Source organism: Pristis pectinata, chromosome 28, assembly GCF_009764475.1.
Source record: "Pristis pectinata isolate sPriPec2 chromosome 28, sPriPec2.1.pri, whole genome shotgun sequence".
Taxonomy (NCBI): Eukaryota; Metazoa; Chordata; class Chondrichthyes; order Rhinopristiformes; family Pristidae; genus Pristis; species Pristis pectinata.
Window position 1 is genome coordinate 5,756,699 of NC_067432.1, and position 26,896 is coordinate 5,783,594.

Here is a 26,896-nt window from a genome sequence, read left to right on the forward strand (position 1 = left end):
TGAGAATAAAAAAATGTAGGATCAGTGTAACTGGATGTTTGACGGTCAGTGTAGACTCGATGGGCTGAAGGGCCTGTTTCCATGCTTTCCATGACTCTATGACGCCATGATTAATTAAACATGCCAGTTAACTAAATGTATAATGCAGATAAAGGACCAGCAAGCTAAATTGCCATTCTGTCTTATTGCATTTACTCAGGATCTCATTGCACTTCCTTAAAGACTTGGTGCACTCCCTTGGGGGTAGTCAGCTTGAACATTTTGGCAAACTCCAGAAACTGCAATGAGTAAATCACAAATGAAATCCTACTTATTTGAGAGATCTCACTGCCAGCTACTAGAGTGTACTGGATAGTAAGATACCAGATAACTGGTCTTTTACTGCATTTTTAGCCTTTGGACATTAATGTTGGGTAAGAAGTGTGTAGCTTTATCTTTTAGGAACACATGTTCTTAAAATTACATTTCTTCTGTTCCTCTGTTCCTCATAACGAGAATTGCTTAGAGCAACTTACCAACTCAGGTAAGATGGGAATGACTGCAAACCTAGATCAAACGGCAGATGTCCCTAGTCCATTTTGCTATGCATGGCACTTGTCCTTAATAGAAATAGGAGAACATGGAGGGTAGTGTCATTACTGAGATTATATGTAGAAGGGGCAGGGACTCTTTAAAAGAGAATAATTTTTCCCTTTGTACTAGCTCATTGTACTTACATTTTGAAATGATCTGTATGAATGACATGCAAAGCAAAGTTTTTCACTGTAATAAACCAATTACCAATGTATAACAAAAGCGATGTACAAAGTGATAGATCAAATAGCTCATTCCTCTTCTGCACAACTGCATGTTTTCAACTACTTGCCCTCAGGTCCAATTAGACTGAGGTAGAATCATGATCTAAAGCTTTTTAAAAATTGCTTTTTTAAGAAAAATCTTTAATTACCCTGGGGAGCAAAGACATTATCTTTGTTTTAACAAAAAATTAATAAATCAAATAGAATATTTTGAAAATGGTTGGTCCTTTTAATACTATGGATTTTAATCATCTTCTAAGTTGGTTCTGGCTAAATATAGTGCACAAATGCAAAGGTTTTGTCAGAAATAGGGGACAGAGAGTTAATTAAACCTCAAGGCAATAACCAATACAGTACATTTAATGAACTCTAAAGTTTGCCCCCATTCCAGAATGAAGCTTGCGTGTTCCCTTCATTGTAGCTAATACTAAACTATAAGCACTCGGTCCCTTTAAGGAAAGGTGCAGCATTGATTTCACAAGTGCTAAATTAAGTTCTTCAAACACATAACTGTGTCAGGGATTTATGCCATCTCGCATTTAATCTGATCACATTATGATAAGTTACCTCCTAATTACAGCTGAAAATAGAAGAGTAATTGCCTTTAAAATATGTTCACATTTTAGTAGATGAGATGCTGTGCTATGGGTATTTATATTCTCTGGTACCTTGCCCATAAGGATACTGATGCCATTTATAATTGTACAGCTACTCTGCCTGAGATCACACATTTTTGATAATTCTTTAATAATTACCGCCCACTTTTTTCAAATACTTCAAGGGAGAAGCAGCAGACATTACAAGGTTTTTGGTTGAAATATCCTTGTGGTTTTGACAAAAGAGTAAGTAAACTTTGCACCAGAAAGGGTTAAAATTCTCCTAGCACCACAATCTCGCAGTGGTAGCAGATGCCTGTAATACATAGCTATGGCCATGGTATTAACAGCAGCTGTTCGACTAGAGGCCATCCACATTAACATTTGGGGGCAGCAATAAACAAAATAACTGTCAAGCCTCTTTTGCAAGTGCCAGCATTATGTAGATCAAAAGGTTAAAAATTGCAAAATAAAACCTGTGTTAAAATTAAGTTGGCAGCAATAAGCCTCAAAATGATACATTACAATAAAGCCAGGGATATATGCCAAACATTCAAAATAGTTCAATGGTGCACCATCTTCCAGAGGTGCCAAAACACAGATGAAATCGTGATCTGCCGTTAATTGCAGTTTGCAGTAACATTGGAAGTAGGGGAATGAGAAGAGTAAAGGTACTTGTGCCTTAGGGGAGGGTCATGAATTAATAATTGCCATGTGCCGGATGAGCCCTGTCATAGGAGCAGAAATGAGGAAGTTGCCTTGCAGAGGGCTATCAATCACTCACTGACCATAACTTCCAGTAATTAGTGTATTTTATGGTCACTTGCTTCAGTGGCTCGGAAGCACATATGCTTCAGTCGTGGCTAAACTTTGCTGAAGTAATATTCCAGAATGATTTATCTGCATGCTGCACTGGGATGTAACCCTATACTAGTTGCAGCTTAGAGCTCAGCTTCATATGAACAACAATAAGTGTTAGTTTAGATACATACAATTTAGAGGTTGAGACCTCTATTCTATTATGCTCAGCTGCAATCACAATTTATACAGTTAAGCTACAAGGCAAGTGATTTTCTTTCCCTTTTCCAAATAAAATGCTGAACAGCATCTGGTGAAGGAAGAGATGGTAGATATACTTTTAATTACAGTGCAAAAGCATTTGCTTTTTAAAGTAGCTGCATAGTTAATTCAATCATAAAGTAATTTTAATTGCACAAAAGGTATCTCTTAAGATTATTAGACAAATTTCTTCCCAGCTATGATGAGGCATTAGTTACCCAGTTTCTTCTGTGATTGGAGATATGAAGTAAATATGTCACTTCATTATTTTCTTTCATTGCATTTATACTGATTCACAATGTGCAGATTCCACAGGTTATCATCCACTGACTGTTGTACATTAAAAATTGAAGCCACTGTCACAACCCTTTCAAGGTTTTGCTCTTAAGCCTTGGACAGCTTTCTCAAATGTAGCAGTGAACTGGCTGCTGAAGATTAAATTAATTTTTTATGCTTTCTTGTCCTTCCCCGGTAAATCCTTTTATTTAATAGAAGCAGCACTTCAGGTTTGCTCTGTACTTTCTAGGCTATGCCATGACTTTTTGTTCTCAAGGTAACCTCACAAGCATCTTGTTTTCACTTCAGAGAAATGAAAGCATTTAAATTTATTTAGATTATGATGCCTTTTGGGAATGTAGAAAATTTATTTGGGATTAGTAGTAAATCACATCCCTACTCTGAAGTATTAAATATGATGTGTTAACTTTGCAGACAATTGAACAAATAATTTAAATATTATTCCTTTTCACTGATTGATGTGTATACTGGAAACTACAAATTACTATATTAAAATCTACAATAGTTATAAATGAGGTGGGACATTAACATTAAATTGTCAATCTCACTCAAATCTTAGATTGTTGGCTTTGAAGGTAGAATAACATGATCCACTGTGGTCATTGGTGCTCTCTGAAATTGGAAACTGGAACAAAGTTGAGTGGCCTTTGAAACTACATGTTGTTTATTGTACCTATAAAGTTTGAGGTGAAAAGTATTCTATGTCCCAGTACTAACAACAGTGTCTGTACTATAGGGCAGACTAAATTACAATAAAAATTAATTAACAACTACCTTTCTAAGAACAACTTGTGCTATTATTTTTCTGAAACAGATTGTGATTATCTTGTAAAACTTTTAGCCTTCAATTCTAAAGTTCTTTACAGATTTTGTACTACATGTATTTTCTGTTGTGTTGTCCATTTTAAAAATGTTAGTATTGTACAATAAAGCATTAATTATCAGGTTACATTGTGAAGTCAGATATCTGAACCAAGTTTAATTGTATGTAATACTTGCAGAACTCCTATGGCATTGTTCATCATCTGGAGTACATGTGTGATGCTGTTCTGTTAACCTGTGCTGTGCCTATAAGGCCACTGCTCTGAATTGTTGAGGTCAATTAAAGAGCAGTTGTAATTGGTTGTAAATTGCAGGCCTCAGGTTAGCAACTGCTTTTCTTTTTATAGATCGTTTTACATCTGTAACAAAGTGTGATGGCTAGAGTGTGACAGATGCATACTAGTTTCAAGACTTTTATGTGCCATCACAGCCAATAAATTACTTTTAGAATGTCATCCTTGTTTGTTGGCAAATGCAATATGCAAAACAAGGTCCCACAAAGAATTGAGAAAAGTTGAATTTATTTTTTGTTGATGGATAAAAGATAGTCAGGACACTGAAAGATCTCCTTCAAATAGTGCTGCCTGAGGAACCAGATAAGATTTAGCTTTAATATTTCATCCAAAAGACTATATTTCTGGTAGTATTCCACTGAAGTGGCAGTTTAATTATGCACTCAAATCCTGGAACAAGGATGAAGGATTGTAATTTAGAAGTGAAAATGAGCTCAGGTTGATACCATAGCTCCTAACGTCATTTGGAAAGTATTTTGTGTGCCTTCCTCACAGTAGTTAGAAGCTCGGGACAATTACAAGTCAGGCTGCAAAAACTTGTGGCTCAAAAATATGAATGAAAATGTGTTGACTGTAAATACCTGCTAGATATTTCATTTTTATTTTATCAAACTGATTTCTTGTGGCATTGAACAGGGATAATCAAGACTATTGTGGTCTCAGGTGTATCAGTGTTGGGCAGCAGGGGATAATTAGATCAAGACACTTGAAATTAACTTTATTTTAAGGTCATACATTCTGTCCTTATTTAATATATTTACAGCATTACTTCAACTGCAATGGAAAGTGCTCTTGCAAACTTACTATCATGTTTTATTTGCACCCACCTGAAATTTGTTGGGTTGTATTGACTCTGCTTAAACAAGGATATAATTATATTGTGACAGTTTAACATGGGCAATTTCCATTACAAATATAAGTGTAAGAATTTATGATGGGAAGTAGTACACATTAATACAAAATTTCATGTACATAAAATCATTAGTATTTAGTAGTGCAAAATGTACCCAGTTTTGAAGCCTGCAATACCCTTTTAGCTCAGGATATGGACAAGATGGAGTTCAAAACACCCTTCCTCATGAGGGAGCTAAATAAACCAAATATACCTCTTGTATATTTCTCAGAGATGAAACAGAAATATTAAAAGAGCCCTGGGATTAACTGAAGTGTCCACGCGGTGGTATGGGTAACTTGAGTAATCTAAGACAAAAAAGTGTGGAAAAATGTTTGCTTTTGGATGACTGATAGGTATGACTAGAAGGAAATGAAGCTCGGTAGAATGTTTTTTCAGGCTTTCAGAAATTTCCAGAGCACCTCGTATAATAAGCTACTTCAGATGTTCACCTACAGTTGTCCCGTAGGGAAATGGCCATTTTGATCACATCAGAAACAAAAAAAAAAGCTATATAATAATTGACCCAGTTCTGTTTCATGATAACCTAGGGAGGAATAATGAATAGGACAACCTGAAAGCTATCTTCTTTAGTGATAAGAGGCCACAGCCAAGAAAGCTCACCAGCACCTCTACTTCCTCAGGAGGCTAAAGAAATTTGGCATGTCCCCATCGACACTCACCAATTTTTATCGATACACTATAGAAAGTATCCTATCTGGATGCATCACAGCTTGGTATGGCAACTGCTCTGTCTGTGACTGCAAGACACTGCAGAGAGTTGTGGACACACAGGAACCAGCCTCCCCTCCATGGACTCTGCCTGTACTTCTCGCTACTTCAGTAAAGCAGCCAGCAAAATCAAAGACCCCACCCACCCCAGATTCTCTCTCCTCCCCTCTCCCATCGGGCAGAAGATACAAAAGCCTGAAAGCACGTACCACCAGGCTCGAGGACAGCTTCTACCCCACTGTTATAAGACTATTGCACAGTTTCCTAGTACGATAAAATGGATTCTTGACCTCACAATCTACCTCATTATAACCTTGCACCTTATTGTCTGCCTGCACTGCACTTTCTCTGTAGCTGTTACACTTTATTCTGCATTCTGTTATTGTTTTACCTTGTACAACCTCAATGCACCATGTAATGAATTGATCTCTATGAATAGTATGCAAGACAAGTTTTTCACTGTACTTCAGTACAAGTGACAATATTCTAATTCCAATTCCAATGCCTAAGGAAGTGCATGGAAGCTCCCACCCAGTTATGTCCCCCTACATGGACATACCATATCACTCATTGGAGTGATGACTGAGCAGCACTTTCAGTTAGTACACTTCAGCAATCATCAACATTATTAGTCTTTGCCTGTCTCAATAAGGATTATGTCTTGAGAGCATTAATGGGTTGAGTGAGGAAGGAATCATGATGGTGTTTGGCCTTGTTTCTTTTCCCCAAAACCTTTGAATAACCTGATGGAATTTGTTGTTTGTGCTTAGATACAGGTAAAATACCAGAGGGTCTCTAGTTCCAGTATATATTTATCCTTGTGTGAAGTGGTGTCTTCAAGAAATAAATAAGTGAGTGGACAGAATTGTGTCCTAACCATAATTCTCCATTTACCTCCATTGCATGTGGATGACTCAGTACACCTAATGATGCTACTTTTAATCATATCCCCACTTGGAAAAGTCAAAAGAATGCACAAGTTGTGATTTCAGAGTGTATTGTGCAGTGCAAGTCTGTCTTGAGAGATGTAAAAGATACAAAACTTATGGGTATTTTTCTGCCTTGATAATCCAGTAACAATGTACAGGTTTAAATTTCCAGAATTGCCAAACAGTAATGACCTCACACTAGTAGACTAAATTGTTTAATCTTAACGTGGAATGCATTCAACCACTACACAAAAAAACTTCTCATTTCTTATTATTTGTACTGTAATGATCTTACTTAAACATATTCAGCAACAAGATACTTTATTACCTGAAACAATTCTTGCATTATCCAGTTAGCTATTCACATTCCAGAAAATGGTCCGTATCATTATATATTTTAATAATATTGTAAAATGCTTTTTTTTGACTGAGTTTCACTAGAACGGATAAAACTAGCATTGTTCCTATGTAGCACTGGAAACAAAATGTATTCATGTGTCTGTGAAAGCTGTGATTTGGACTCAGAAGCGGAACGGTGGTTGATAATTTTCATCAGGGCCGCATCCTTCTGGAGATACAGTCTCTTTCAACCCCTGGTGATACTGAAACAGGGAAAATTAAGAAGGACATTAGAGCTTCATTAAATCTGAAGCACATTTAGTACAGTGAAATATCTGCAGGCTATTTCTTAGAAGATTACATACTATCCTCTGTGTTCTCTGTTAAAATAGATCTGCATAAGAATTTATCCATGATTAAAATAAAATCCAATATTAGGCTGTGTATGAATGACTTTCTTAAAATATTAACATTTTAGAAGTGTTTATTAAAATTAAAATTGTGAAGTGTTAATTTGATTTGTTTTTTTTAATGCTGGAACTCAAGCTCTTGTCTTACACCGAGGCTCTGCCCCACATGCAGATCCATAACTAGACAAATATTATTTCCTTTTGCAGCTTGCTCTTGGGAGGTTTCCATATCCTCAGGTAAGATTGTTCATTACTGGCTTTTGCCACCATGACATTCATCCCTATGTATGAAGGTGCAAGGGAGCAATCTTGAAAGTTTGTGCCACATAAAAATAAAGCTGCAGTGTTAAATTGAAATGTGCTGTCTTTCCAGTGCTTTGGAAACCATTTTGCCCCTTCCTCTGTCCTCCCAACCCCCTTTTCTCTTTCCCCAGGCCGTTATCTGTATAGACTTAACAGCCTCTGGCTTGTCTGATTTAAAGTGTTGTCGGCCTACACGCTTTGAGCATCCATTAGCTGTTATTATTATGCTAATATGAATTATATTACATTATACAAATATATGCATGGTTAGATTACGCCTATGTGTCACAAACGTAGTTATTGAATAATCAAATCGGGTTTGCACCTATTTTATTTTTATGTTCCCTCTTCCCCAAAGTTTAAAAATTTAAAAATAGTGCCAATAATATGAATTTTTTTGCCCGTTATGAAGAATTCCCAATGACTGATGCATGTTATACAGTTTCTCAGCTGATTGTAGCAAGTCTGCATACTAACCAAGTGTATGATTGATTGTATATTTCATGTATGATGTACTAGATCTACTGGTGCAAGTATAAGAAATCTTGTTCCCCTTTCCCAAAAAAAAGGGAGGAAAAAAAATGACTGACTTCTCTTAGACTGCGAAAGCACGCCGGGTTAATAAATTACATTGGAATGACCCGAAGTAAAAATAACTTCTGTGCAAATAGTGCCCCTGGTATTGTAAAGCTTTGAATGTTTTCACACCCCATTAATTTATTACTTCTCTTTCTTCATCTTTAAATTTCATTTTTTTTAAATTCAGACTCCCTGCTGCAATAGTGATTTTCATCTTGTTGTTAATTTTCCCTGCTCCATATGGAGCTCCAGACATTTCACCTGGAGGCTGTACTAGATTTTGCTGTAGTGATCGCACTTCCGGAGGCCAAAACTGTCAGTTAAGGTTCCTGGTGCATCTGTCTGCACCAGGCATTTTTTTTGTTGGCACTGAGAGTGTGAATAACAAATTGGATGCACCTGAGATTTGGATGATTAGTGTGTTTGTGTATCAGTGCTATGTATGTACTCCTTGTAAGCAGATAGCTCTGGGGGGCCTAAATAGCCGCCATAGGTGGAACTGTACTCAAACCTTACAGTTTGACTTCCCCGGATACACTGTAAACATCCCTCACATTAAGAGGCTTGGAATATTTCATCCTGCTTTGTCATTGATTAGAAAAGAGTCTTTAATTTCATTTCACCCCATGTTGTGATTAATTTGCATTCTTTGTCAGAAGTTAATGAAGTTTTTTACGGTTCACACTGAAAATCCTTGAAGACATCTTATTTGATCTTCTGTTTATACAACCGCCGGCAGATGCTGTTTTGATTGATAGCACACTTTCATTCTCCAAGTTATTTTAAGCAACTGCTCTGTTTTGAATACAATATATAACTTGTGTTTTCCTGGTTTTATGTCAATGGGAATAAAATAACAGAAATTTCTGTTAAAACTGACATTAGCCTCTGGGAGGTTAGTCCCCTCTGTTGCTACTTAACAATGTTTTTGGTCCATATGTGGTCCTAATTTAATGAAAAGTAAAAGTTTGCGGAATAGATGTCAAGTACTAATTGGAGTCAATGCAGGACAATCCCTGAAGCAGCATGTACCAAGGTTTCTTCCTTTTCTTTTGCACGTAATCCATATTATTGACACTACTTGCCCTGAAAATGTTCATTCAGATGCAGATAATTTATCAAGGATTCAAATGCATGTCTGACTTGGAAGCTGCAATTCCAAATTTTAAAAAAATTGCTTAAATAGACACCTTCAAGAATTTAAAATAAATCCTTATTTAAGTATTTACTTTAGAATAAATGAATTGCAGATGTAATCATAATTTTTACTTAACTATTTTATTGCATTACAGCGTTGACAAATAGCATGAATATTTAAATACAGAGACACATTTCAGAAGGGAAGCTGATTATTTCAGGTGCAAGACAGCATTAGAGTCTTACCAGCTCTGCAATTTGTTTAAAATTTACAATCCCTCCCAATTGCAGTTTGTCTGTATACATATTATGAAATATCTCACCAAAATTGTTAAAATTACAAGAATGGAGCACTAAGTTTTCAAAACAATCCTTGTCTGCTTTCTGAGAAATCAAGAGTTGTAATATAAGAGAGGAAGTACAAATGTTAGAAACTAAGGCACAAAGAGTTAACATTTTAATGCCATTCCAGGTAATCTTGGAAAGCTCAGTAATTCTCTGTTTTAAAGCCAGGAAGGCTTTTCTGAATTTCACAGCTCATCAAAAATGTAGTACGAGCTTTCATGTTTAAAATTGTCAGTTGAAATAAAAAGAGCAGCGGAATTGAGAATTAAAGTCTAATTTTGTTTTTGAGGATCATATTTTCTGGACTTTATAAACCTGTATTTATTTGCACAAAATCACCTGATTGATTGTCATCAAGTTTTGCAGTTGATTCCCAGATATCTCTGATTGCCCTATTAAAAGTAATTGAAGCATAGTCCAGCATTTCTTTGGTGGGTTAAACTATTTGGAGTCAGATTACAAATACGATCCCCACAATTGAAATCCACTTCCCAGTGTAAAATTCATGTGGAGATGAGAATTGCTTTTATTTTCTTTTGAGAGGCAAATACTCGAGTTAACAGAAGTGAATCAAATTTTATTTATCGATCAAATAATTGTGCATATCAGAAAGCATGTAAACAGAAACCCAGAGCTTAGCTTAAAAGAAAACTCTGGTCTTTCTTGGAAGTTTTGGTACTGATGCTATTACATAAACACACAAAACAAAACTTTGTTATTTTACATTTTGCTTACTTGAGTTGAAGAAAACGTTATTTTTATTATTTTCCCAAGAGTGCATTTTATTCCAATAATGAGTAGGCCTGACATAAAGGGTTTTAATTTGTGAGGCACATACAACTGTAGAATTAATAAGCACTGATTGAATTTCTACAATATAAACTGAGGCAATAATTAGCTCTATTAATTGCTTTACCTTATTCTAATGAAATGTTGAGATGTTCTCTGCTAGCACATGGAGTTTGGGTCAGTCTATCTATCCTTACACCTAACCGCAGTAATATCAAGTTATTTAGGGTCCAATTTTCCCACAATTTTCAGCTACAAATGCTAATTGCACTAGAGTGATTTCAAAATGGGCTGTGACATTTGCTGCTTCCCTCACCTTTAAAAAAAAGTCTAGATTCCAGGGAGGAAGCAAGTAATTGGCTTTTGAAGCGGATCACCAGTCAGTTCATTGCATTGTTTTTGTGGCTCTGAAATTAGGCTAAAGCTGAAAATAGGACCTATTAATAACAGAATTTAACGTACTATAGCTTTTGATGAAATAATGCATTTAACATGCAAATTCTTTTCCCCATTAACTGAAACATTTAATAAATGTGTATTTTTAGAGGTCTCTGGCGCTAAACCCCTTTTCTGTAGGGTTGTTAGAAACTTTTCTGTCAGGTTGTTACAGATTTTTCTGTCAGGGCTGTTAGTAATAATGAGATGCTAAGAAAGAGTGAGCCAGGGAAAACAAAATCGTTCAAAAAGCTTTGAGTATAGATGCACAGAGGAGGAAGAGCATGTACGATGGTACTCTGGCAGCTTAGAAGGAAGTTCAGAAGGATGCTCCATTTTCTTCTTAGATTGTATGAAAACATCAGACCCAATGTTAGTGGAGTATCGAGATACACAAACCTTGTGCTAATACAGCTTCTGTAGCTGGATATGGACCTAGTATTAATGCATTTCTTTAAAAAATTGCTGTGGGGGAGAAAGTGGTTTTGCACACTACTCAGTTCAACCAATTTTTAGCTGCACTCTTGTGTAATTTCTGAATGAATGTACGCAATTTGTTGCTTTTTTTACATTTTGGATGAAGAACCAGAAGAATACTGATCCTTCAGTTTCAGAACTGTAAATTCCATCAATTTTCTTTGCATTTAGTTTTTTTCAGATTTCCTTTTTAAAGGGATTTTTTCGATCAAGTTATTTTGTATGTCTCATCCCAAGAGAGCTTTGCAGCATATTGACGTCTTCAGTCCATAGTTAACTAATCAGTGTCTGGGTGCACTTACTTGGACATGATTAAAGGACACTTGAGAGCATTTCTACAGAAGTGCTGGCAGATACTCCAAACCTCCTTTGCATAGTTTAAGTGGACAACCATTTATGAACCAATTTGGATTTTCCTCCTAATCTAGCGGTAAATGAAACAGTGGGACATCAATTCATAGCAATCTGGACTACAAATTATTTTTAAGGACTATTGTATTTTGTACAACTCATTCTTTTTCTATCTCTCATCCAATCACACCCTTCCACATACTACAGAACATGTGCTTTCCACAACAAAGAAAAATTACAGAGCATAAGTTAACAGTCTACAGGTGTGCTGTTTATGCATTCTTTCTAATTTCTATTTTTCCTTCAGAAGATACCACTACTCCTGCTGCATTGCCTCTTCTACTCTTCATACCCCTTCATGTCCCACCCTCCTAACTGCCTGACCCAGATGGGGGAATGTCATACAGGGAACTGTGAAGCTAAAGCTCAAGCCTGCCATTGTGCAATCCTTTAATGCTTTGGGCCACCTTTACAATAGGATTTTAACCCATTAATTGTAAGTGTATCAGCATAACTACAGTATTTTGTACCTGGGGCCAACCATTTTTTAATTTTAGATCAGATACTCTTGAGGGACAGGAAACATTTAAAATATCTGAGTAATGCTTAACAAGTGGTCATATTACTGAAATATATAAATATTCACAACAAAAAGATTCTGAAATCTTTATTTCCAATTCATTTTCCTCCTCTCTCCCATCTTCCCTATTTTTTCATTGTTTTAGCTTTACCTTCAGAGCTGGAAGCTTATCCATTCATCAAATGCTGTATTCAACAGAGTCATGGGTTGAATTTGAAAAGCTTTGGTTAAATTCATTCTGGTCTGCCAAGGGTGATAATAGCATTCATTTAGAGGAACTAATTTGCATTGACCCAACCTCCAAGTTATTTATCCATTGTATTTGTTATGTTTTGCTTGCCTATTTTATCCTTTAACATCACATGGATTTCTGGACAGCCTAGTATAAACATATGCCAATGGTTTTTGGTCACTCTCTGGAAGCATATCTTTCCTCTTGGGCCAGGATTTAAGATTGGTTCCAGGAAGTGCAAGTCACAGAAGGAGAAACTAAAGCAACTAATTGAAAAAAGTTACGTAGTCAATGATTGAGAGGAAGAAAAGTCATTTTATCAGAAGCAGTTTTTTTGACTCCCATTAGTTTCTCTAACAGAGAATAAAGCAAGAACACCATTTAAAGAAACCACAATGTTTTTTCCCCATACCTCCTGCCTCTTTTATTTGACCTGTCCGTCCCCATCAATCTGAACTCTGTATTTTATCCATGCTGCTCAATGATCAAACAACCCGAACTGGTCTTTTTCATCTGATTCTCCTCTGCACAATGAGGTGTAAACCAAATTAGAACAGACAAATTAATTTGTTAAATTGAAGCTGCAGTTATATTTCCAGAACCCTGAGCACTAGTCTAGCTCAAGAATAGTGCAGATTTCAAAAGCTCAGCCTTAATTATTCTTTTTCAAAAAGGTTTAGTTTATTGTCCTACAAAACTTCCTTAGGATGTGCTGTGATATTTAAGTGCTAATATATTAAAATCTCACATGTTATAGCCAAAAATTAGAGAGCACTCTAATATCTGCTTTTTCAGTGAACAACCAGACAATAGTTTGAAAAGCACTGAATTTTCACTAGGTGATAAAAATATTAGAGATAAAAATTTGTCAACTGATATGGGAAGGCCTGACCCGGGTCACTAGTAAATCTCTTTGAGAAGAGCTTTAGGGCAAGTCATAATTCCTGCGTGGAAGTGAGAGATGAAAGCTATAGCTGGTTTCTTCTGTAAGTTACGTTTCAGGTAGGTGAATCCATTTTACTACTCTGATTGTGCTTTTGATAATCATGTAAAAGGAAACGGTGGAAGGTCTGCACCACCACTTTCCGTCAAAAAGCATCGCCATGGCAACTGAAATAGAAAAAATCTGACAGTGAATGTCATCTTTTTTCTTCCTTCTCCTTAACTAGAGGCTTTGATTAAATGGTGAAATGCCACGGGAAAACTGGCAAAGTGCTCAATCCACGGACACAATTTGTCGAAAACAAGACGAATGATTAAAAAGTCAAAACTACAAACACTTAGAAATGTGAAAAATAAAGTGCACAAAAATGTTGGAAATGTACAGTTGGTCCATCAGCAACTGCAGGGAGAAATGATGTCTTATCATTCTAAAGCAAAAGAAGTTTTTGTCACAACTGGTGCCTTTCTGATAAAATTGTCCACATGCAACACATCAACCCATCTTTTCACTTGATGCTGACTGATTCCTCATAGAGGATGATAGTTTGAAGTTGATCATTAGTTTTATTTTAACAGATGTGCAGCATCTTGCCATAGAAGAATTGTTTATATTTCCTTACCATTTCTTTCAAGAAACAATCAAAAAATCCACAGGCTGATTTCAACTTCTCTCCTGTTGAAATCAAAGATGCCTTTGGAGAAATTAATGCCCACTCTGGTGACAGTAAGTGTTTTTGTCATGGCGTACTTTGACATGCTCAGAGAACTTGGTGCTATATAACTGCACCTTCATTTGATATTGTGTTGTGTAAGTGGCAAATGAAATCTTGATTTTTTTTAATAATTAGCTTCGTATTCTGATTTTATAGAGACCTTAAAGTAATTTATATGCTTTTATATTTATGGAAACTATGTTCTGTGATATTTTAATATTATACTGTGTATTCCATACACAGAATAGTATTTTTAGTTCTGATGATCATTTTTGCACTTAAACTGGCAGGTACTAAGACCTGGGGAAGTTCTGAATGAAGTGGTAGGTTCCCAAATAGAGCTTTGCTTTTTAATGCTGTCAACAAGCTTCCTGTTTTGTTCCTCTGCCGCCATCTTTGTTTGCCTCTCTTCTTTCAGTGACCAAGCCTGGTGCTCTGGGCACTTTTGAACATTTGCTTCTTGTCTGCCTGTTGTTTTGGAATGCTCATTTGACAGACGCCATTGAGCCTGGTTTATGACAAAATGGTGGGGGAATGAATGACATCAAGGGAACAATTTGAGAGAATGAGTAATAAAGAGGGTCAAATTATGAATGGGAAAATTGAGGAATACAGATTTTGAGAATGAGAGAGTAAATAATTTTAATAAATTTAGAGAAATTATGAAAATATCACTTTAAATCCAGGACCTTAAATGATGCAAGTGATGAAATCTCTCTATAATCTTTTATGAGTATAGCTTTAGTTGCTAACACAAATTCTAAAACTTTTCCAACAAATTGGAAATTCAAAGTTGAAACTAATTCACCTACTATATCTGTAAAATGAGCATGTTACTTAAATACTTATTCAACATGGATAAATTAAAAACAGTGCAATATTGGCACATCCATCACACACAGATTTAAAAATAACTTGAACTGCTCCATTAACTCCATCCAAGTCGGTATATAAAGTGTGATCATTCTTAAGAGGTTGGAGATGTGATTTCTGTGACACTCAATTTTGCATGTACTAACAGGTGCAAATTAAACTGTCTTCCTAAACATAACTAATTATTTTCATGTTTAAGAATGTTACAAACTGAAACAATCCTGTTTAATTTCAACTCTCTTGTCCCACTGCAGAACAGTTTACAATATTCTGAAGCAGAAGTGTATATCAAATTGTTTTTTTACTGGAAATGGGACTGCTTTGAGGAAGAAAGCAAAAGGGGTTATGTTTGTTTGTCAATACATAAATTTGCTACCTCTGTCTTTTAATTTAATTTCCCCAAAAAGTTTGTAAGCTTAAAGCAAAATTAGCATTGTAATTGTCATCACTTTATCAGAGGCTGGCCTTGCTAGGAACTGAACAACTGCATAACCAGCCATTTGCCCTGCATTCACACTTGCAAGAAATGAAGTTCTACCTCAATAACTTAATCAGACTTAATAAGTTTTGATGATGGTTAGCTGAAACAATACCTTTTAAAAATAAAACAATTATTTGTAATTTCCAAGAAATTTATCACATTCTTTTTTTCTTATGTGTGTCTTGCCTTTTCCCTTTCTTGTTTTCCTGAGCTAGATAGCTCCTGTGACTGTTGGGCAGACACATGACTATTAACTGGCACTTGAGCATATGTTAGCTCCTCCAGAGCTGATTATTTGGGGATATTTTAAAATCAGTCCACTGATGATTAAAAATTCCACTCAGCAGTCCTCACTTTAACTGGGAGTAAATCCAGCAACCAGGTAGAGTGTGGTATTGAAGCTTCTGATTCACTTGGTTTGTGCACCAGACATTAATAGATTACAGACCCACAAAAATCCAATTTTTCACAATTGGGTAGGCTTCTCGAGCCACGTTTGGCAAGCTTCATTTCTATCAAATAACTGCTAAACCTTACTAAATTATTTTAAATGTTTTTAATTTCTTTTTGGATACCTGTCTTGCAATGAATTTCTTAAATTGATGCACCTTTTTCTCTTTTGACTTGGCTTTTCCCTTTGAGGAATTTGTTTCTATATGCATCGTGATTTTATGTCTTAATTATATTAGTAATAAGCTGTCAAGGAACTCTTAAATTCCCTCCTGTGCACCTGTTAATAGTTAAGATAGTAAAGGGCAATGATCTAGCATGAATTGTTTCACCTGCCAGGATAGTCTGTTACTGAATCTTGAAATAAACTGAATTGCAGAGAAACAGCTAATACTTCCCATTTCTTAGTTTGCCAAGGGTTGAAATGATGATGTCATAACATCTTTGCAGCACCACCAACTTGTATATTCACGTTGCAGGTGAGAAACCAGTAGGGGTTCTCAAGTTACAGCTAAACAACCACAGATCATTCCAATAGGTTATGGTTGATCTCATTTACAATTGTATTGGTCTCTATTGTCAATTCTTGCCCCTGTATAAATGCGACATTAGTAGTTACCTCAAACCTATAATTAAAATTAATCACAAATGCAAAAGTTAAAGCAAGCACACTATGCCTACCAAACATTTACTGGTTCAATTTGAATGTGTGAATAATATGATATTGGGCCCCTTTTAAATTGAACATCCTTCAATTAACACCTTTTTTGTAGAATGAAAGGAGTAGTGTTCTCCCCATGATTCCTGCACAGATTTCTAGTTCTTTTCTATAACACAACTGTGGAAATTATACTTCATTCAACTTGATAATTAACAGACAAGATCATAATATTGCGTGCATATTAATTTATTTTACAAGCATATGTGTGTGTAAAATTGATCAAATACTCAGACTTAATTGGGCCATTTTTTATGGAGGGCACATCAGTTGTGCTAGTATTTTTATAGGACAGATTTCAGCTCCACGTTAATCCATTTATCAAATTTGTGACAACGTTCCAGTGGTTTGAGGGGGCAGGGGTGCAGAGGTGGGGGTGGGGGGGGAGGGGGGAAACAGGGAAGGGAAAAAGGATAGAGCAGAGAGAGGTAGGTGGAGTTTTAAAGAAACCACTAAAAACAACTGTATAATCCAAACTGGCAATCTGTACAATCAGTGTGTCAGCATGGGGGAATTATGCATAATGAAACCATTGGACCACAGCATGCTGGTAATACTCTTTACATAGAATGTCGGTCTGGATCAATCTAAACATCCACCAATGTTTAGATAAAATATGTGCAGTTATAATAAATTGTAGTTGTGGGTAAGTAGAATGTTTCAGTTTGCTTAGGAGAGGCTGGGACACAAATATCCCCCGAACTGACTAATTCAGCTTTTCTAAAATGTTAATAAAAATTCAAAGGTAATTCAATCTTAAAAGCAGTTTATGTGAAGGAGAGCTGATAGCTAATATTTCCAACTAGCAGGTCTCTCCAGTACATGGAAAGGAGTAGGGAGAGAAAGCAAAACTACACAGCTGTACTTAATTATTAGAATGAATCAATTATACTCTTACAGCAATGTCAGATTCAAGTGAAACATTGAGATCATACATTGTGTTATTGCATAATATAATGGAAAATTATATCACATTAAAGTAGTAATTTGACAGATTTTTTAAATTATCTCTGCTTTTTTGTTGGACAAATTGGTGATGAGTATATGACCAATCTTAAGGCATTTATTTAAGTATTTTCATACAGAAAGATGACATTACAGGCGTACTGATAGATTTTAGATTAGTGTATTAGCTGGCAGCAAAGTAACCTTTTTGTTAAAAACTATTAGGAGACCTAGCTTTTTTCTTAATGTCCTTCATCCTATAGACATCAATTTGAATCTATTGAACCTACTGGGATAAAATTTCCACCTGTTAGTTGTAAAAGTACAATGTGAAATCAGTCGGGTAAGCTTCAGTCTGGGTCATATTATATATTAAGAACATAAGGAATAGAAGGAAGAGTAGATCACTCAGCCACTCGTGCCTGCTTCATTCAATAGAACCACAGCTGATCTTTCCCTCAGCACCACTCGTGTGTGCTAACCCCATATCCCTCGATTCTGTTAAAACCCAAAAATCTGTTACTCCATGTCTTGGATACAACTGAGCTCTTAGGTAGAGAATTCCAAAGTCTCACTACCCTCTGAGTGAAGAAATTTCTTCTCAATGCAGTCCTGAGCAAATGACCCTTTATTTTGAGTGTGATCCCTGGTTCTAGAGGCCTGGCCAGCAGAAACATCTTCCTTGCATCCACACTGTCACGACCCATAAGTATTTTGTGTGGTTCAATGAGATCACTTCTTGTTCTTCTGAAATGTAGAATATAGACACAGTGAGCTTAATATTTCCGCTTGTAGCTAGCCCACCATGTTAGGAATCAATCTGGTGAACCTAAACTGCACTTCCTCTATCACAAGAATATTCTTTGCTGGGTTGGGAGCGTTTGGACCCAATTTGCTTAATCTCACCTCATAGGAAAATTCCCACTTTCCACCTCTATCCCAGGAGTCAGTTTGGTAATCTTTGTGGCACTCTCTCTACCATAGGTACATTCTTCCTTCGTTAGGGAAAACAGACTTTGTACACAATATTCCAAGTATAATCTCACTTGGGCCTTGTATATTGTCAGTAAGATTATTCTTGCAGTCAAACCATCTGCAAGAAAGCCAGTGTGCCATTTGCCTTCTGAATTGCTTGCTGTACCAACATGTTAATTTTCAGTAATTTTTCTGTTCAAGGATACTGGGTCCCTTCAAACATCGACACCTAATAATCTCTCACAATTTCAAAAAATTCTCTGCTTTTCTGATATCTTCTACCGGCAAACATCTGGCCTTAACTCAGCACCAAACATCAGACCTGGAATTTCAAAGGCAGTCATCCTGGTATTTATGTCAGAATTGTATGTATTGCAGGCTTCACATGTCATCCTTACTGGAGGAAACAGATGGGGAGGGCATCTAATCAGCTAGGAGTTCACATCTGCCACCATCGCTAAAGATGCAGGAAATTTGGTCTCATGCCCTGGAATCTCTTTAAATTTTGTATGGGAACAACATAAAACTAACAAGTAGCTTTTTGGCGGTTCAAGTCACCTCCCTGGTCTAGATCTGCTGGTTCGCTCCCAGTGATGTTGGTTCAATATCTTGAAAGGCAAAAAAACTGCTAAAGCTGTAAATCAGAAATAAGAAAAAAATGCTGATAATACCCAGATCTAGTAAAAGTTAGAAGTCAAACATGTTTTAAGTGCAGAGAAGTGGCGTGGTGGTGAGAACAAAGGAATGTCTGTGATAGAGTGAGACCAAGGGAGACACAAACAGTGGAGGTGCAGACTGAGAGGAGAGCTAAAGGCTTGTTGTAACTGCTTTAACTGGAGGCTATGTAAATAGAGGAGAATAGAGGAGGGAGGGGGCAATAATGCTGGTAATGTGAGATTCAAAACACTGCATTCCTGGATGTCAAAAGAAAATACTGCAAGTACTCAGCAGGTCATAGTCAGGGGAGAGAGAAACTGGGTTAAAGTTACAGGTTGACGACCTTGAATCAGAACTGACGAGTTCTCACACAAACTGAAACTGCTGGTTATCTGAAGTTGCTGAACTCCTTGTTGAGTTGTGAAGACTGTAGTATGCCTAGTCAGAGGATGAGCTGCTATTCCTCAGGCTTGTATTGGGTTTCATTGGGACAGCATAAAAGGTCAATAACGGTGAGTTCAGAATGGAGTGTTAAAGTGACAGGCAACCTGAAGCTCAGGGTCATCTGCAATGTAGTTTCTCCAATGTAGAAGGAACCATATTGTGAGCTCCCAGTGTAGTGCACTAACCTGGCAGAATTAAAAGTGAATTGCTGCTTCATCTGGCAGGAGTCCTTGAGTTCCTGGAGGGTTGGGGTCAATATCTATTTTTGATAAGGGAAGAAGCTGCCACACAATTGTCACTTTGTGACGTACTGAGACTAAGACGACACCTTGCCTTGGCGTCTCTGCCATTGAGGACCACATTTTCTCCTAAATACAGCCCTGGATTCAAATCACAGAGGTCAGAACCAAAGGGTGTTTGGTCTAAACACATGATGCTGGAGGAACGCAGTGGGTCAGGTGACATCTATGGAGGGAAATGGTCTGTCAGAGTTTCGGTCCTTTATCTGGACTGAAAGATAGAAGGGAGGTAGCCAGGATAAAAAGGTGAAGGCATGGAATGGAAGGTCTCAACCCAAACCGTCGACTGTCCATTTCCCTCCATGGATGCTGATAGACCCGCTGAGTTCTTCCAGCATCTAGTGTGATGTTCCAGATTCCAGCATCTGATGTTTCAGGTGTCAGGTCTATCATTGCACTCCATTCTTGATTTCAAAGGCAGATATGTTGCACTCCTGCAATACCAAGAGCTTTAATGAATTCAATGGTAGATATGCTGAGAGGTAGCACAGAGCAGGCTTCACCATGCAACTAACCTGGTTATTGCTGGGCCAGAGAATGTTTGATGCAAACACTGCATACCTGAAATAGGAAAATCCACTCCCCAGTGCAGACAGAGATCCCTTGCCTTGGTAAGCAGAAAATGTCATCCAAAAAAAAATGTAATTTCCCCAGTATTCAGTAGGAACTGACACAGTTCAGATTTCAACTAATTCATTGGGGAAGAATGTATGAGTGAAGATTCTAATTAAAAAAAAAATTGCTGCTTTGAAAATTCTCTCCATGTTGAGAGGGAGACGATTGGTCAATTCATTTGTAATTTGTGCTTGTGTTCAGTGGGTATCAAGCAACCAGTACATTTTGTGCTTTGAAACATCTTTTAATCTGAAAACAACTGGATTTGAATTCCAGAGAAACAAATGCAGGCATTTAATCTTGGATTTGTACCAGAACCAGAGAATGTTATTTATATCGGATGGTGTAAACAGCACTGTAACTGTATTATGCTTTCTTTCTCTCTCACTTGTATAACCTGGAGGGTACTAAAAAGTGTTTTGCAAAATTAACATTCTGCTGACTTTCCCCTATAAATGAGAAGAATAGCTATTAACATTTGTGTATTTTCATTATGTAAATGGTGTTAACACATGCCCACAAATTGCCACCAGCTATGCAATAATTTTCTCTCAGTGATCGTAATGTGTCCAAGTGAGTCATTTTGATTATGACATGCTAATTACATATTGCCTTTCAGATTCAGAAAAACCAGGGATCTTTAATGGTAAGGTTTTATGAGTTTGCGGAGAAAAAAATTCACTTTTTTTTCCTGATGGCTGCCTTTTTGCATGCTTGAGTGCTTTACTTTAAACTTAGTAAATTGCATTTTTGTTACAACAAGCAGTAAAGTGCCTGTAGTAGATTAGGTATCATTAGAAATAATAGAACATCTAGGGTGTCAATGTTTTTATAAGACTTTCACGCTGTTGATTAATCTTGCAACATTTTACTGCATTAATGATTTTCTCAGTCTACTGTAAAAGACTGCACGTACGCTAATACTTCTCTCTATTCCATCCCCTCCCCCCTCCTTGCCATTGCAGCCACTACAGTTATTGCAGTGCATCGTTGATGAGGTGAGTCACCGTCTTATGTGCTTTCTCTTCTGAAGTCATTCTTAATGGCCTGGAAAGTTTTATTTATATAATATACACATTATTTTTCCTTAATGAAGCTCTTTGCTCAGAACAGTCTCCTAAGACCTGCCACCCAGTACAACCCTTTAGTCAACAGACCCAGCCAGGCCAGACTCGTATAGAGCTCAAACCTGACCTTATCCATGTACACCATTCAGGCACTGTACAGGAACTAGGTAGAGCCATGGCTCGAATTGCTGAATAATTACCTTTAGACTAACCTGAGCAGGAGACTTCCCAAGAGGCTCAGCTCATTTAATGGCTCTAAAACTCAATCTAGAGGATGTCAGTGGTCATGCTTGATTATTTGCCGTGGTATTTTATGAAAGCAATAAAAAGGCTTGAGACTGAGGAAAAAAATAGAGAAACGTTGACTAATTTCAAGGTTTTTTTTCCTCTGAATCGGGTCCCTTTGGTGTGACAGGTATTGTGACAGTTTCATGCTGCCTTGCCTTAGTTATTTCAGCACTATGAAGGAGTACTGCTGTGCTCCCTCAGCTTATAATTGACAAGAGACCAGAGATAGCCCCTAAACGGTGACGGAGCTCCACTGTTCTCAAACTGACATTTCGTGTTAATAAATAGCTTATATTAATGAATTTCTATCGTTTGTGGGGGGGTTTTCTGACTCCCAAACATGGGGAGATAATATTTTTCTCTGCTTAGACCCATCTCCCTCCTCCTTTGCCTCTTTATGACCACCGAGGCCCTTGATTCTTGATTGTTTGATTATTTTTATCCAGATTTTTCACAAACTGCAACTGTGTTCACCCTCAGGCAATAGAATATTGATTACACTGTAAAATAACAAAATTTGCACACAGGCTATAAGAGATCATCAGGGAGATTTTTACCACCCCCTCCCCCCTCCCCCCAGCCTTTTCCTGTGGTCTCTCTCGGTATACACATTAAGTGTGTTTGTTGCTTCTGTGCCTTTTTCTTTATGCCTGAGCACTTTGCTGACATGTGCTAATAACCAAATGCCAAGAGAGAGTCCAGTTGGTGTTACCACACACTAAACATACTGAACTTGTCCTTTAGCTCATAGATTGCAGGTAATTAATAATTAAACTGTTTCAGTTGTAATGGGTTGACCTCCCTGAACTGTTCATTACTCACATGGCAAAGGCATCACTCAAAGTATTTTTTCATTGCCCTTCTCTGTACCCTAGCTGCATATGTAGAATTCAGTAGGCCACGTAAATTTAAGCTGACCAAGTACTTGCTTACCCCACTGCAAATTAAAGCTTTCTATAATGTAAATTTTGTGCTCTGAGAAAGGGGACAATGTTTACATCCTCTTTGTGCCATTTTGTTCAAAATTGCAAATTACATGAAGGCTATTAATTGTGTGACAATTCAACATCTATGTCCTTATTCATGTGTGACTTTTTGGCACTATGCTCACGTGTGCTTAGCCATGCTTGAAGTAATATTTTTCCTATCTGATAGCTTAACAATTCTTTAACCTACCATTTTTAAATCTCCTGAATCCTGGTCTTTCCAGGTTCTTATTCAGAATTATCCTTCAATAAATAATATTACTTGGTAGATGAATTATTAGTTGAGGATACTCCTAACACATTATCATCAAATGGTGGAAAATAGAATTAATTTATTTTATTTATTTCTTCATATAATTCATTTATTTTGTCCAAAAATATAGCAAACTAGTAACACACATGAACTCTTAGGCATTGAACTGGTGCCTGGGAGTCCAGTTCTTAAATCCTTTCTTCCTTGCTTTAATCTATACAAAATAAGTAGCAAAGAAAGACATTTCAGGTAAATGAATTAAGTGTTTATACAGTAATATCCTATTTACAACAATATTGTCCTGGGCATCAGTAAGCTCTGCATTTGCCCCTAAAATTGTGCTAATGAAGAATTTGTCAGATTGGTCACATTGACATCTCTGGATTAAAAGGTCATGGGTTCAAGTCCCACTTCAAGACATGAGGAGATTAAGCTATGCTGACACTCTGCTGTAAAGTACTGAGAGAATACTGCATCATCCTTTGGCTGAGACATTAAACCACAGCCCTGTTCCTGTGACCCAGAAGAAAATAAGAGCTGTGTCCAGACCAACGTCCTTCTCTCAGCTGGGAAAAAAATTATCTTGTCGTTCATCTCTTTTTTTTATTCATTCACGGAAGATATGGCTGTCACTGAGAAGGTCTGCATTTACTACTCATCCCGAACTGACAGTGTCTTCTTGAGATGATGCAGTCTGTTTGTTGAAAGTACTCCTCAGTGTTCCTACGTAATAAGTTCTAGGATTTAGACCCAGCATCAATGAAGGGCAAAAGATTTCCAAGTCAGGCATAACTGCTTTGGAAACATGCAAGTGGTGGTGTTCCCAGATGCTTCTTTCCTTTGCCCTTGTGGATAATAGAGGTTGCAGTTTTGGAGGTGTTGCTGCAGTGCAGTTTGCAAATTGTACTGCCACACTGCATACATGTAATGAAAAAATTGATTATATAGGTTGGTGGATGGGTTGCCAATTGAGCAGGCAATCTTGTACTGGATGCAACGTAGCTGCTTGAGTGTTAATGGAACAACACTCATCTCGGCATATGGAGAATATTCCATCTTACTCCTGATTTGTGCTTGGTGAATGGTAGCAGGACTTCAGGGAATCATGACATAAGTCACTCATTGCAGAATGACTCGTATTAGCCACGGTATTTATGTGACTGGTCCAGTTATATTTCTGCTCAATGGTTACCTCCAGTATGTTGATGATGAATTTGGCAATGATAATACTTTTGAAAGTCATGGAGAGGTGTTTAGGCTTCCTCTTAATGGAGTTGGTCATTGCCTGGCAATTTACTTTCCACTTATTCCATCCCTAAACATTAATCATCCTTGTTGCACGCAGGCAGAGACTGCTTAGTTATAGGGACAGTCGCAGACTGTTGATTCATCACTGAAAGTCCACTTTTTTTTTACAATGGAAAAAAGGTCATTGATGAAGCAACTGAGAGTCAGTGGACTTGGGACACTGTCCTGAAGAACTCCTGCAGTAATGCTTTGAACTGAATTGACTGCTGCAACCATCCTCCATTTACTAGGTGTGAATCCAGCCAGTGGAGAGTTTTTCCACTATTTGTAATCATTCAATTGTAACAGGGCTCTTTGATGACAATTTTGGTCAATGTCAAGATCACTCTCACTTCAACCCTGGAATTTTCCAAGATTTGGACAAGGGCTATATCCAGCTTGGTGGCACTGTCATTGATGGCTTCCATCACTTGCTGATGATTGAGAATAGATTTGTGGAACACTAATTAATTGGATTGGATTTGTACTACTTTTTGTAAACAAGGTATAACTGGGAAGATACCTGGGAAGATACCAATCTTGTTGGCTAGATACCAATGTTATAGATATTTTGGAACAGCTTTAACTGGAGGTGTGAGTAGCACTACATCCAAAATCAGCAGCACAATAGTTGGGATGTTGTTGGGCCAATTGTCTTTCCTATATCTGGAACACCTTTCTGCTTCTTCAAACCACGTGGATTGAATCAAATTGGCTAGAGACTGGCTTCGATGCTGTTGGAGTAATTAGAAGGAAATTGAAAAGGTTCATCCTCGACAGATCTGGCAGAACAGTTCACCTGATCTCACATCACTGAGGAACAAAATGTTCATGGGATCTCCCCCTTCTATTGGGTGTTTAATTTTCCACCCATATTCCCGACCGAATACGGCAGGACTATCAGAATCAGGTTTATTATCACTGACGTATGTCGTGAGATTTGTTGTTTTGCAGCAGCAGTACAATGCAAGACATAAAAATTACTATAAGTTACAAAAATAAATAGTGCAAAAGAGGAATAACAAGGTAGTGTTCATGTGTTCATGGACCATTCAGAAATCTGTTGGCTACAAAGTTTTGACCTAACCTATTGCTTGTATCACTTCAGTTTATCAGCTGCAAGCTGCTTTTACTATACAGGTCCTCCCAGGTTACAATTGCCTGACTTATGTACAGCCCGTGCATGCCAACAAGCTTTTGGGAGACAGTAAGACGGACTTGCCAGCTGCTGCAGAGATGCAGGCATCTTCTGGGATCTTGGTTCATGGCCACATTTCCTACTTTTGAACTGTCCTGATTATGAACAGTTCACAGGGACAGAACCCTGCCGAAGCCTGGGAAGGACCTGTGTACTGTACATGTAATGCAGTTTCGCAACTTTCACAAGTTGTCTTCTCAACTTCAGTCAGATCTGGTCTGTGGCTGCTCCTTACACACTCTTCTACACTTCTCATTGCAAAGGGGTTGGCTCCTAGCTTGATGGTGACGAAGTGAGTGAAGGGTGTGCTGCATCATAAGGCTACAGTTTGTGATTGGATACAAGTCTAGTGCAGCTGATGTTCAAAGCACTTCATGGAAGCCCAATGTTGAGCTGTTAAAATTATTCTGATTCCCAGTTATAATGGTGGAAGTGTCACATAGCACAATAGAGGGTGATCTTAGTGTGAAGATGGGACTTGGTCTCCACAAGAACTGTGCAATGATTCTTAGCACAATAGTAAGTAGATTAGTGAGGACAAGGTCAATTGAATATTTTTCTCTCATGTTGGTTCTCCCACTGCCTGCCATAAACCCACTCTGGCAGCTTATGGACAGAAATTGTTCAACTAATTCACTCTTGGTGGTAGACATTGAAGTCTTCACCCAGAGAACATTCTGTGCCATTTCGATTCTCAGTGATTCTTCCATATGATGTTCAGATGAGGAGAGCCATCAGTACAAACAGAAGGAAGTCTCCTTGCCTATGACCTATGGATTCATGGGTGTATAAAATTAATGTTGAGGGCTCCCAACATCACTATCTGTTGACCATAGCAGTGAATCTCTGAAAGTCTTTCTTACCAGTGAAACAGGTCATACTCAGGTGATGGATGAACCCAGGACATTGAAAGATATGCTTTTCTGAATTTAACTTCTCAAGTTAAAAGTGCTTGACTGATTATGGAACAAAATAGTGATTTTGTTCTATGATGTTAATGAAAAAGGCCTTGTTAGTTTGAACAAATTGGTTGTGTGTTGTATCCAAATCCACTGCCTGTGTTGATGTTAAATGTTTCTTTCGGTTTCAGTCTTATCATTGTTTACATGCGTTGTGTTTAAATGGTTGTTGTATGTATCTACATACTTAATTTCAAAGCAGTTAATTGTATTTTAAACTCTTTGAGACGTGCTCTGAAATTATAAGGCACCAAATAAATGAAGAATTCTCTGATAGGTATATTGTTTGTTTTTAGCTCTTAAGCTATTCTTTTCATACTTACCGAATTGTCAGTAAAGAATGCTCATTTTT

General features: G+C 37.3%; 1 protein-coding gene across 1 annotated transcript in view; it reads left to right on the top strand.

The window, feature by feature from the left end:
• map2k5 (mitogen-activated protein kinase kinase 5) overlaps positions 1 to 26,896 on the top strand; it is a 220,459-nt gene that overhangs the window by 151,393 nt on the left and 42,170 nt on the right. Inside the window, exons 17-20 of the mRNA XM_052040367.1 lie at positions 7,374 to 7,403; positions 14,340 to 14,372; positions 21,126 to 21,152; positions 21,472 to 21,504. Of these exons, the coding sequence (XP_051896327.1) occupies positions 7,374 to 7,403; positions 14,340 to 14,372; positions 21,126 to 21,152; positions 21,472 to 21,504 (123 nt within the window). The remainder of the gene's footprint in view (positions 1 to 7,373; positions 7,404 to 14,339; positions 14,373 to 21,125; positions 21,153 to 21,471; positions 21,505 to 26,896) is intronic.